Source organism: Symphalangus syndactylus, chromosome 24, assembly GCF_028878055.3.
Source record: "Symphalangus syndactylus isolate Jambi chromosome 24, NHGRI_mSymSyn1-v2.1_pri, whole genome shotgun sequence".
NCBI classification, from domain to species: Eukaryota; Metazoa; Chordata; class Mammalia; order Primates; family Hylobatidae; genus Symphalangus; species Symphalangus syndactylus.
The window spans coordinates 28,018,125-28,029,969 of NC_072446.2; the positions used below are offsets into that span (position 1 = coordinate 28,018,125).

Genomic DNA, 11,845 nt, shown 5'->3' on the forward strand with positions numbered 1-11,845 from the left:
TCTATGTCCTGGGCTCAAGCAATCCCCCCTGCCTCAGCTTCCCAAGTAGCTGGGGCTACAGCCTCATGCCACCATGCCTGGCTGATTTTTGTATTTTTTGTAGAGACAGGGTTTTGCCATGTTGCCTGGGCTGGTCTGGAGCTCAGGCTCAAGCAATCCACCCACCTTAGCCTCCCAAAGTGCTGGGATTACAGGCATGAGCCACCATACTCAGCCAACACAGCTAATTGTTGATTTTCAGTGTGAATGGAAAGGACCATTACTTTAGATATTAAAAAATAGCAAATGAGCCACTTTTCCAGTTCAGGGATGTAGTCTTACTGTTTGTGATGGGAAATGGGTTTAGATAGCCAGTGGCTGCAGAGGAAAAAACTGTCATAAAAAGATACCAGTGTGTCTATTCTGTTTTCCTCTAACACCATCTTGGCATGGAGCTTGCTGTGAACTGGGTCATTTTGAGGGTATAGGAATCATTTAGGTTCCTAAGAAAAGCTCACAATATACGTTGATTAACATATAGGTAGCAGTTAACTCTAGCTGGAATGATCAAATGTCTGGTAATCAACCCATGAAATCAAATTAGGTAATTCAGGAAGTGAATTCAGTTGCTTGGTAGATTTTGGAATTTAACATCAAGCCAATTGAATACAATCTTGATACTTTAACCTTGAGGCCTCTGTAATTTTACTGTAAATTACCCTAGAAAAGTGAAATAATGTCTCATCATTTTTATATGGAGTGGAAGAAAATTGGCCTTCATTATTAGTTTATTATAATTGTGGTCATTCATATTGGTTTCCCTTTCTGCAGCTTTACTGTCTTTCACAAGCGCCTTTTATATCCTGTCAATCATCTGTGTCGGGCTGCTCTATACATACTACACCAAGCCAGATGGCTGCACAGAAAACAAGTTCTTCATCAGTATTAACCTGATCCTTTGCGTTGTGGCTTCTATTATATCGATCCACCCAAAAATTCAGGTATGATTGTTTACTACTTCTTTCTCCTGTGAAAGGTTTTTAATTCTAAGCTTAAAATCTAGGTACCCTTTCTTATGAATTTATGTCTAAGTTTATCCACTTGAACATTTTTCCATATTATAAAATCTTCATAATTCTATTTCATGCCTATATCATAATTAAATGAATTTCACTATCATTAAAAAAAAAAAAAACCCAGGTAACTTGAAAATTTATAGTGCTTTTTTTTTTTTTTTTTTTTTTTTTTTGAGATGGAGTCTCGCTCTGTCGACCAGGGTGGAGTGGCACGATCTCGACTCACTGCAACCTCTGCCTCCTGGGTTCAAGCAGTTCTCTGCCTCAGCCTCCTGAGTAGCTGGGATCACAAGCATCCACCACCGGGCCTGGCCAATTTTTGTATTTTTAGTAGAGATAGGGTTTCACCATCTTGGCCAGGCTGAACTCTTGACCTCGTGATCCACCCGCCTCGGCCTCCCAAGGTGCTGGGATTACAGGCGTGAGCCACCACGCCTGGCCAGGAATGAGTCTTTTTTTTTTTTCTTTTTTTGAGACAAAGTCTCACTCTTGTCCCCTAGGCTGGAGTGCGATGGTGCAATCTCAGCTCACTACAACCTCCACTTCCCAGGTTCAAGTAATTCTCCTGCCTTGGCCAGGCGCCTGCCACCATGCCTGGCTAATTTTTGTATTTTTAGTTGAGACAGGGTTTCACCAGGTTGGCAAGGCTGGTCTCGTACTCCTGACCTCAGGTGATCCACCCATCTCAGCCTCCCAAAGTGCTAGTTTTACAGGTGTAAGCCACCGCACACGGCTGGGAATGATTCTTATGAGTCATTAGCCAAGATATTTTAGGGGAATTAAACTGTGAAAAATAATTGATTTTAATATTTCAAAACAAAACTCATGCTCTTGAGTTCTAAATACCATAGTTTAGGCTGGGTGTCGTGGCCTAACGCCTGTAATCCCAGCACTTTGGGAGGCCAAGGCGGGTGGATCACTAGAGGTCAGGAGTTCAAGACCAGCCTGACCAACATGGTGAAACATCGTCTCTACTAAAAATACAAAATTAGCTAGGCGTAGGGGCACACACCTATAATCCCAGCTACTTGGCAGGCTGAGGGGAAGGAGAATAGCCTGAACTCTGGAAGCGGAGGTTGCAGTGAGCTGAGATTGCGCCATTGCACTCCAGCCTGGGCAATAAGAGCGAAACTCCAGCTGGGCGCAATGGCTCATGCCTGTAATCCCAGCACTTTGGGAGGCCAAGGCGGGCTGATCACCTGAGGTCAGGAGTTTGAGACCAGCCTGGCCAACATGACGAAACCCCATCTCTACTAAAAGTACAAAAATTAGCCGGGTGTGGTGGCGGGCACCTGTAATTCCAGCTACTCAGGAGGCTGAAGCAAGGAGAAACTTGAACCCAGGAGGAGGTTACAGTGAGCTGAGATCGCACCACTGCACTCCAGCCTGGGTGACAAGAGCGAGACTCCGTCTCAAAAAAAACAAAAACAAACTAAAAAAAAAAAAACAGTTTAAAAAAATTCTTGGAGTTATAGATATGAAATATGAAAATTCTATCTAGACCTCACCTTTCCTTTTAAAAGTGAGAAAACAGAAGTCTCAAAGAAGTGATAGGTCTCACCCAGCTACTAATTAGTTGCAAAGCTGATCTTAGATCTTTTCACTACACCAAAGGAGTAGAAAATCAAAAGCCTTGTGTGATGCACAGGAATTTCTAGGATCATGAAATGCCTTGGGAACCAGTAGTACTTGCTTCATCTTTCTGGGTTCTTTTGCGAGCTAACTGAACTGAAAGATTATTTGTCACCTTTCAACTCTCAAGAAGAATCTGAAACTTCTCAGTTACTGATAGTTGAATTAATCCCAGAGAAGTGCACTGCATTTTGGAAAGTCAGCCCTTGGCAGTCCCCGTGCCACTGTCTTCCTTTTGATTCCATAGGAACACCAGCCTCGCTCCGGCCTCTTGCAGTCCTCCCTCATCACCCTCTACACTATGTACCTCACCTGGTCAGCCATGTCCAATGAACCTGGTAAGGGAATGTCAATAACACATTCATTTGATAAAAAGAAAGGAAATCAGCCCTTACATAGGTGGTACAAAAACTAGAGCTAGAGCAAATGTGAAACAAGCAAACAAAACTTAAATGTACAGTGTTCACTGTAGGTTTGTAGGTATTTACCTTTCACATTTTAGTCCCCACATCTATTCATAGCTATTTATAACTGACAGTCTAAACAGTCAGAGTCCTTTAGATGGTCTAGGCTTTACCTAACCTAGGCTGAGTCAAACTAGTTAAGAGCCATGGTCAAGGGCTTTGGCCCTTTGTTTGTTTTTTTTTTTTTTTTTTTTTTTTTTGAGACACAGTCTCGCTCTGTCACCCAGGCTGGAGTGCAGTGGCGCGATCTCGGCTCACTGCAAGCTCCGCCTCCCGGGTTCACACCATTCTTCTGCCTCAGCCTCTCCGAGTAGCTGGGACTACAGGCCCCTGCCACCACGCCCGGCTAATATTTTTTTTTTTTTTTTTTTGAGTGGCCCTTTGTTTTGACTGAATTTTAGTTTGATGTCACAGGCTCTAGAAGAAACAGCTGTAGGAAATCTCCTTTTGTAGTTATTATGGGATTGTTTCTCAGTAGGATATTCTATGGGCTTCTTTTAAAGGAAAACAGTTAATGCAGATCCCCCCCCATGATAACTTATATTTTGTTCTTAAGTAACTATGTGAAAACCAAAATAGAGATAAACTTCTGTGCTTAAAACCTTGGCACTAAAGAATTAAAAAGATTTGTCAGTCAAACTACAAAACCAATAAAATCAATAATGATGTTTATGAAATTTGACAGATTCTGTTGTTCTTTTCTTTTTTTCCTAATTCTAAGTCATTGATTGTGACGAAATGTGTTACTGACTGCCAAATTTCAGATTTTTTAAGTAAAGTATTCCCATGTTTCACATCATGACTGAATGATATGTAAGGAACTCCTCAAGTCCTTTCTTGGAACAAGATGAGCTGTAACCAAGGATAATAAAAATTTTCTCATTTTCAGATCGTTCCTGCAACCCCAACCTGATGAGCTTTATTACACGCATAACTGCACCAACCCTGGCTCCTGGAAATTCAACTGCTGTGGTCCCTACCCCTACTCCACCGTCAAAGAGTGGGTCTTTACTGGATTCAGATAATTTTATTGGACTGTTTGTCTTTGTTCTCTGCCTTTTGTATTCGAGGTAAGTTAAAAGGTACTTAGAACAAGATTTTCATGGAGGTTGATAATAAAGTGAAGAAGCTGTTTTGCTTTCAAAAAGCAGCATGAGAAATTAAAAAACTTCGCTCTCTTTAATGAAAAGTTCTTTACTTGCTTTATGAGCTGTGTACATATATATTTTTTTGAGACAGCGTCTTGCTCTGTCACCTAGGCTGGAGTGGAGTGGCACGATCTCAGCTCACTGCAATCTCCACCTCCTGGGTTCAAGCAATTCTGCCTCAGGCTCCCAAGTAGCTGGGATTACAGGCACCTGCCACTATGCCTGGCTAATTTTTGTATTTTTAGTAGAGACAGCGTTTCACCATGTTGGCTAGGCTGGTCTCGAACTCCTGACCTCAGGTGATCCTCCTGTCTCAGCCTCCCAAAGTGCTGGGATTACAGGTGTGAGCCATCATGCCCAGCCTGTAGTAAGTTTTGAAATTAGGAAGTATGAGTCCTCCATATTTGTTCTTTTTAAAAATTGTTTTGGCAGTTATGGGTCCTTTGCATTCCCATGTGAATTTCAGGATCAGCTTGTCAATTTCTGCAAAAAAATATGTAGTTGGGATTTTTGTAGGGATTGAGTTGAATCTGTATAGACCAAATTGGGGAGTATTGTCATCTCGGCAATATTAAGGCTTCCAGTCTGTGACCATGAAGATAGCTTACTGAAGTCTTCTTTACTTAAACCATTTATTTAGGTCTTTAATTTCTTTCAGTGGTTTATAGTTAGTTATTAGTATACAAATCTTAAACTTATTTTGTTTTTAAGCGTTTTATTCTAAATAAAATTCTAAGTATTTTATTCTTTTCGATGGTATTATAAATGAATATATGTTTTCTTAGCTTAACTTTTGGGTTGTTTATTGCTAGTGTATAGAGATGTGATTGGTGACCAGGCACGGTGGCTCATGCCTGTATTCCCCACACGTTAGGAGGCTGAGGTGGGAGGATCGCTTGCGTGCAGGAGTTTGAGACCAGCCAGAGCAAGATAGTAAGACCCTGTCTCTATAAAAATTAGCCAGGTGTGGTGGTGCAATCTGTAGTCCCAGCTACTTGGGGAGGTGGGAGGACCAATTGAGCCCAGGAGGTCAAGGCTGCAGTGAGCTGTGATTGTACTGCTACAGTCCACCTGGGTGACACAGTGAGCCCTCATCTCAAAAAGAAAGAAATACAATTGATTTTTGTGGGGTTTTTTTTTTTTTTTTTTAAGAGAAGAAGTCTTGCTCTGTCATCTAGGCTGGAAGGCAGTGGTGTGATCATAGTTCACTACAGACTCAAGCTCCTGGTTTCAAGTGATCCTCCGACCTCAGCCTCCTGAGTAGCTGAAACTGCAGGCACACACCATCATGCCCAGCTAATTTTTAATCTTTTTAGGAACAGTCTTGCTGTGTTGCACTGGCCAGTCTTGAGCTCCTGTCCTCTAGCGATCCTCCCACCTCAGCCTCTCAAGTAGTTGAGATTACAAGGCGTGAGCCACCACACCCCGTCCTGATTTCTGTATATTGATCTTGTATCCTGCAACTTTGGTGAACTTATTTATTGGTTCTAATAGTTTGCATGTGTATGTATTCCATAGGATTTCCTATAAACAAGATGAAGTCATCTACAGATAGAGATAGTTTTACTTCTTTTCTAATCTGGATACCATTTATCTCTTTTTCTTGCTCTGGCTAGAACTTTACTACATTGTTGGATAGAAGTGGTGAGAGTAGGATCCTTGTCTTGTTCCTGATCTCAGGGGAAAAGTTTTTAGTCTTTCTGTTAAGTATGATGTTAGCTGTGGGTTTTTCATTTGTTCCTTTTATCAGCCTGAGGAAGTTCTACTTTGACTGTTTTTATCATGGAAAGGTATTGGATTTGTGAGATGTTTTTTCTGTGTCTGTTGAAACGAGCATGTAATTTTTGTCCTTTATTTGTATTTACATTTTTATTCAGTCATTTAACAAACTTTTAGTGAACATCTGTAGTGCTAGAAATACATAGACTAAGGTCATTGTTAAGGCATTCTGTGAATAGCAAGGAAGACAGGAGTGATACATGCAGTGGCAGAAGGAAGCCTAGGAAGCTGTGGGAAGTCGGAGGAGTGTCTTGTAACCTAGCCAGTGAGGGGTGATGTCAGGGAAGGCCTTCCAGAGGACATGACAGCAAGTCAGAGAAGTGAAGGATGAGTAAGTTAGTTGGAAGGAGGTTGGCGCATGGTACATTCCAATCATAGAAGCGGCACTTGTGAAGTCACGGAAACAGACACTGAGAGCATAGTGTGTTTTATGAAACTCCTAAGCAATTAAACCATCACATCAAGTAGTAACTGATGACAGTGCCATCAGTCTTATGATGATAGGCAGCAGTTCAGAACTTTAAGCAGGATCTTCAGAAAGCTTTCAGTCTCCAGAGTAGGAACAGCTCAGCAGTAAGTGTCTTGTATACAGGCCAGTGGCAGCAGTTCATTGTCATGGCCCCTTTCTGATTTGTCTTCCTTGGGATCACTTTCCAGCATCCGCACTTCCACTAATAGCCAAGTAGACAAGCTGACCCTATCAGGGAGTGACAGCGTCATCCTTGGTGATACAACTACCAATGGTGCCAGTGATGAAGAAGATGGACAGCCTCGGCGGGCTGTGGACAACGAGAAAGAGGGAGTGCAGTATAGCTACTCCTTATTCCACCTCATGCTCTGCTTGGCTTCCTTGTACATCATGATGACCCTGACCAGCTGGTACAGGTAGGAGACACAGACAAAACAGACGGAAGACCATAAAACCCTTGGATGGCCTATAAAATCTCATCCATTGTCCTGACCTCAGAATCCTTGCTCTTACCCATATAGTGAAGTTGGGTTAAATACTCTTGACTTTATCCCCTCTAGCATTTAAAACCCATTGTAATTCTTTGCAGTGCAAATCACTGGGAGCTCTTACAGAGTTGAGTTAATTGAGAAAGAAAATCATGACATAAAGCAATCTGACCCGTCTTTGTTCACTGATTTTCTGTGTATAGAGATGGCCATGTCAGAGCATTCTGGTTCACGTAATAATGTATTAAGGAAGGAAAGTTTCAGGGAGGCTATCTCAATCTAGACTTTTGCCAATAACTAGGAACATCTAAAGAACTTTGCCCTGATAGGGTCTTTCATGCTGGCAAGAAGAAAAGTCATTTGAGAGGCAGAGACAATGAGTTCTTTAGTTCTTGGTCATAAGAACTAAAAATAGCAGCTTCCTCTGGTCCCCTGCAACCCTACTGGGGGGTAGTGCCAGCCAAGTTTCACTGGAGAATTTCTTGGCCTTGGCTGGGGGCTGCAGGAGGGTGATAGAAGTCGGGTAGACCGGGCTCTTCTACCTGACTCTCTCTTGTTTTCTTAGCCCTGATGCAAAGTTTCAGAGCATGACCAGCAAGTGGCCAGCTGTGTGGGTCAAGATCAGCTCCAGCTGGGTCTGCCTCCTGCTTTACGTCTGGACCCTTGTGGCTCCACTTGTCCTCACCAGTCGGGACTTCAGCTGAACCGCTGAGTGCGAAGGACAGCACTGAAACTCACAAAGGTCTCCTTCACCAAAAACCCATATATACCTTTTAAGTTTGCTTCAACTAGAATATTAAGTGAATGCTTTGCAAGTTTGACTGTATCCAGGTTTATATCAGAGGATGAGATTGAATAATGCTTGATGCAGAATCTAAACTTCTCATTTATCTGTATATTATGTTTACTTCTAAGGATATAGCACAAAGGGAACATTTTTTGTTTAAAGTGAACTACAGCTGTGCTGTGAAGAGAGTTCTTTATAAAGCCTGTAGGTTCTTTTAACTTTGGTTTAAACTGTAAGATAGGAAAATGTTGGATATTTGAGGCCATGCTTAATATATTTATATTGCAGTATCCTTTAAGAGCAAAAAAAAAAAAAAATGCATTTATATTACAGTTTTCCTCTATGAAAGTCCTTACTTTTATGATACAAGCACTGTGTTTTGTGCTTAAACTCTTCAGAGGGGTAGCATCAAAGTTCTTGGGGAAGGATTGTATATGTGGGTCCCTTCCCTAGAAGAATGGTTGCTGATATGGCTACTGCTTCTACATCTTGAGTTTTTTAATTTACTTTTTTTACACTGTAGGATTGATACTGCTTGATTCAAGTCTGGTGCTTTGCCAGATGTATTAATTTCCATAAATGCTTTGTGAGTTTGGTTAAAATGAAGATTCACTTGGGAAAACACTGCAGCTTTAGTCTATGTTATTATCTTGTTATGAGAATGTAAAAGTAAAATGCATGTGAATTTATTACATTTGCACTATGAAGGTATTTGTTAAAATAGAAAGACTTTTAAGATTTTAAGGCCCTTTCTTCCAACAGCTTTTATGAGTTAGCAGCCATTCTTTATTTTCTGGATAGCCAGGTTTTATCAAGCTTCTAGTCAGGATGCTCCTATTCCTTCTAAAAATTACAGTCTGGCTAGTGAGCAAAGTAATTTTTTCAAAAGTCCTAAATATCTTCTCTAGGTAAGACACTTGGTAGATGAGAGACAGGGAAGGCATTGTCAAGAAACATTTTCATGAGAGGTGGTGTGCAAAAAGGTAGAATAAAAGAGTTCTTTCAACAAAGATTTACGGTCTATTCTGTACTAGACCCTGTAGGTTTTGGGGTACAGTGTTTGGACTTTAATAGCTTAGAGAAGAGAGCAAATGAGCTGACAGGTGGTTATAATGTGAATTAGTGCTGTGGTTTAGGAATTGGAGAGAACTCAAAGGAGAGGTATTTGGTGTAATGGTAGGCTTTCTGGAGAAAATGATATTTAAGCCAAGAACTCTTAGAAGTTAGCTAAGAGAGAGATGGGAAAATGAGGTGACATTGCTGGAGTAGATAAAACTGCATGTTAAAGGCAGGAAGATGGGGAAAAAAAGTTCAGTAAAGCTGGAATGGGGAAATGTAGTCAGGGACTGAATTTTAAAGGACTTTATCAACCTCAGTAAAGAGTTTGGACCTTATGTTGAGGGCGGCTGAAAACATATTCATAGTGTCATGAACAAATTTTATCTTCAGTCACTTGGGCTGATATATAGAGAATGGATTTAGAGAGATGAGACCAGGAGCAGTCCATATGAGATGTGAAATAGAGAAGTGGAATCTTAGGGATGGGGAGAAATTGACAGGTGAGGGCTACTTAGCAATTAGAATTTTTTTTTTAATTTTTAATTTTTTTTTTTTGAGGCAGAGTCTTGCTCTGTCGCGCAGGCTAGAGTGCAGTAGTGCGATCTCAGCTCACTGCAAGCTCCACCTCCCGGGTTCACGCCATTCTCCCACCTCAGCCTCCTGAGTAGCTGGGACTACAGGCACCCACCACCATGCCTGGCCAATTTTTTTTTGTATTTTTAGTAGAGACGGGGTTTCACCATGTTAGCTAGGATGGTCTCGATCTCCTGACCTCGTGATCCACCGCCGCGGCCTCCCAAAGGGCTAGGATTACTGGCATGAGCCACCGCGCCTGGCCAGCAATTAGAATTTTAACACTGGCAGTTATGAATAATATGAAGGAGAGGTAGATTTCTGAGTGATTCTGGTTTAACCAGCTGGGTGGATAGTGGTTCCATTTATTCAGGTGGCAAACAGGAAGAACGTGTTTGAAGAAGAATGGAGGTAGGTGGTCTCTTGAGAATGGTTAAGAGGCTTGGGAGTCAGACTGCTTGGGTTTGCATCCCAGCTTTGCCATTTTCTGGCTATCAAACTTGTCAGCTAGTATTTGTTGAGTACGTGCTATGATTTATGACCACGGTCAGCTGAGCCTCAGTGTTGGTGCCTAGTATACAAGATTGTTAAAGAATAAAGTTGTTTTGCAAAGTGTAACCCATTTTTAGCACTGACAGTAGCTGCTGATCTCATTATGGGCTAAAATAAGACAATATTCAAAGGTCAGAGATATTTAGCCAGAATCTGATGGAGGCTGGATTTCAGATGTTGTTACAGAATTAGACAGAAGTACACAGAGGGGACAGGCTCAGTTAGGGTAGAGGTGTGGGGTAGGGAAGCAGGACTTGATATAAATTATTGGAATCATTGTCTTTTAAACCAGTGGTTTATGTCAGGGTATAGCGTTTCAAGGGATTTGAGGGACAGATGGGGAGATGTAGCCCCTTATTTTGCCAGTGTGAAGCAGATACCCCGCTTTTCTTTACAGTAGTGGAGTCAGCTTAAGAGCTTTAAAGGTCCTAAACTTCAAAAACATTACAGTGCCCCATCCTCCGCCTTAATGTAATTCAAAATACAAACAATACTAAACTGTAAAATAAATGTAACAAAGTCCAATAAAGTTTTTATTTTTTTCTCATGATGATAACTGATATTAATTTGAAGTAACAATGCTCTTTAAAAGTCGGGAGGCAGTGTCCCTGCTTTGCTTGGTCCTACCTTAAAAGTAATGAAGTCTGCCTTTTAGTAGGAAACCCAGTAGTCTAATCAAGACTCAAGTGAATTATACATGTGAGTGCTGAATTATACATAAGCATAAGACAGCATTCTGAGTAAGGCCAGGATCATCATTTAAAGCAGGGGAGTATTTTGAGTCATCAAATCTCAGGGTGGCGTCTCATTCCAGATGAGTACCTTTGTGTTTCATCACTATGAAAGGGCTTGCCTAGCCTTGGGGAATGTGGGTTGGGGCCCTGGCTTTCAGATCAGGGACATGCTGTAGGAACTCATCAAAGGCAATAGCAGTGGCTGCCACTTTTACCTCGTTAAAGCTGGGAGAAAGCTTCTAGGTCCATGCTGGACTCCTTTACTTTCTAGGTTGGTTTTGTGGGGTATCTGGTTGGGAAGTAAAACTTTCTCTTGATAATCAAAGAGACTGCCTGCCAAAGAGTAGCCATGGACCTGGTTCTCAGTATAGGGTTTTGTTTTTTTTCTTTTTGGCTAGCCAAGTGAGGAATGGAGAAGGAACAAAGAAATCTGTAACTGGTTCTTTTTTCTTTTTTTTAGATAGTTTTGCTCTGTTGCCCAGGCTGGAGTGCAGTGGGGCCATCTTGGCTCACTGCAGCCTCCACCTCCCATGTTCAAGCAATTCTCCTGCCTCAGCCTCCTGAGTAGCTGGGACTACAGGCGCGCACCACCACGCCTGGCTAATTTTTGTGTTTTTAGTAGAGGTGGGATTTCACCATGTTGGCCAGGCTGGTCTCAAACTCCTGGCCTCAGGTGATCCACCTACCTCAGCCTCCCAAAGTGTTGGGATTACAGGCGTGAGCCACTGCACCTGGCTGTTTTCTTTTTACACATTCAGGCTAAAGCGAGTATTCACATAATGAGTTATGCATTTGATCTGTGCAGATTGGTAACAGATAGTAGGCTTATGCTTATTAATGGAAGCTGCTGTTCATCTCTTTACTCCTGTTGTGTTGGTCTGTCCGTCCTGTTACCTAGGCACCCAACTCAGTGATGTCCTAATTACTGCTGGATGACTCAAGCCACACCACGCCTATGTTCTCAGGTGAAGAAGAATAATAGAAACCACATAGATGGGTAGGTGTACCAAGCATTAAACAGACAGTATCCACATGCCTGTAAGGTGCTGATTATTTCCCTCCCTCCTTCCTTTTACGTATCAGTTTGAGGCTTAGAGAAGTTCAT

At 41.8% G+C, this 11,845-nt stretch overlaps 1 protein-coding gene across 3 annotated transcripts in view; it reads left to right on the plus strand.

Annotated features, from left to right (window-relative positions):
- The window catches only part of SERINC3 (serine incorporator 3), a 28,356-nt gene that overhangs the window by 14,853 nt on the left and 1,658 nt on the right, over positions 1-11,845 (plus strand). The window contains exons 6-11 of one of the 3 annotated variants that reach the window (XR_010119385.1): positions 811-980; positions 2,935-3,025; positions 4,041-4,221; positions 6,736-6,963; positions 7,601-7,777; positions 11,639-11,737. Coding sequence is in view for 2 of the 3 variants with exons in the window: in XM_055266392.2 (XP_055122367.2) it covers positions 811-980; positions 2,935-3,025; positions 4,041-4,221; positions 6,736-6,963; positions 7,601-7,739 (809 nt within the window). In the remaining variant the exon portion in view is untranslated. Of the gene's footprint in view, positions 1-810; positions 981-2,934; positions 3,026-4,040; positions 4,222-6,735; positions 6,964-7,600; positions 10,557-11,638; positions 11,774-11,845 lie in introns of those variants that run through there. The other 2 variants (XM_055266392.2, XM_055266391.2) reach the window with 2 other exon arrangements.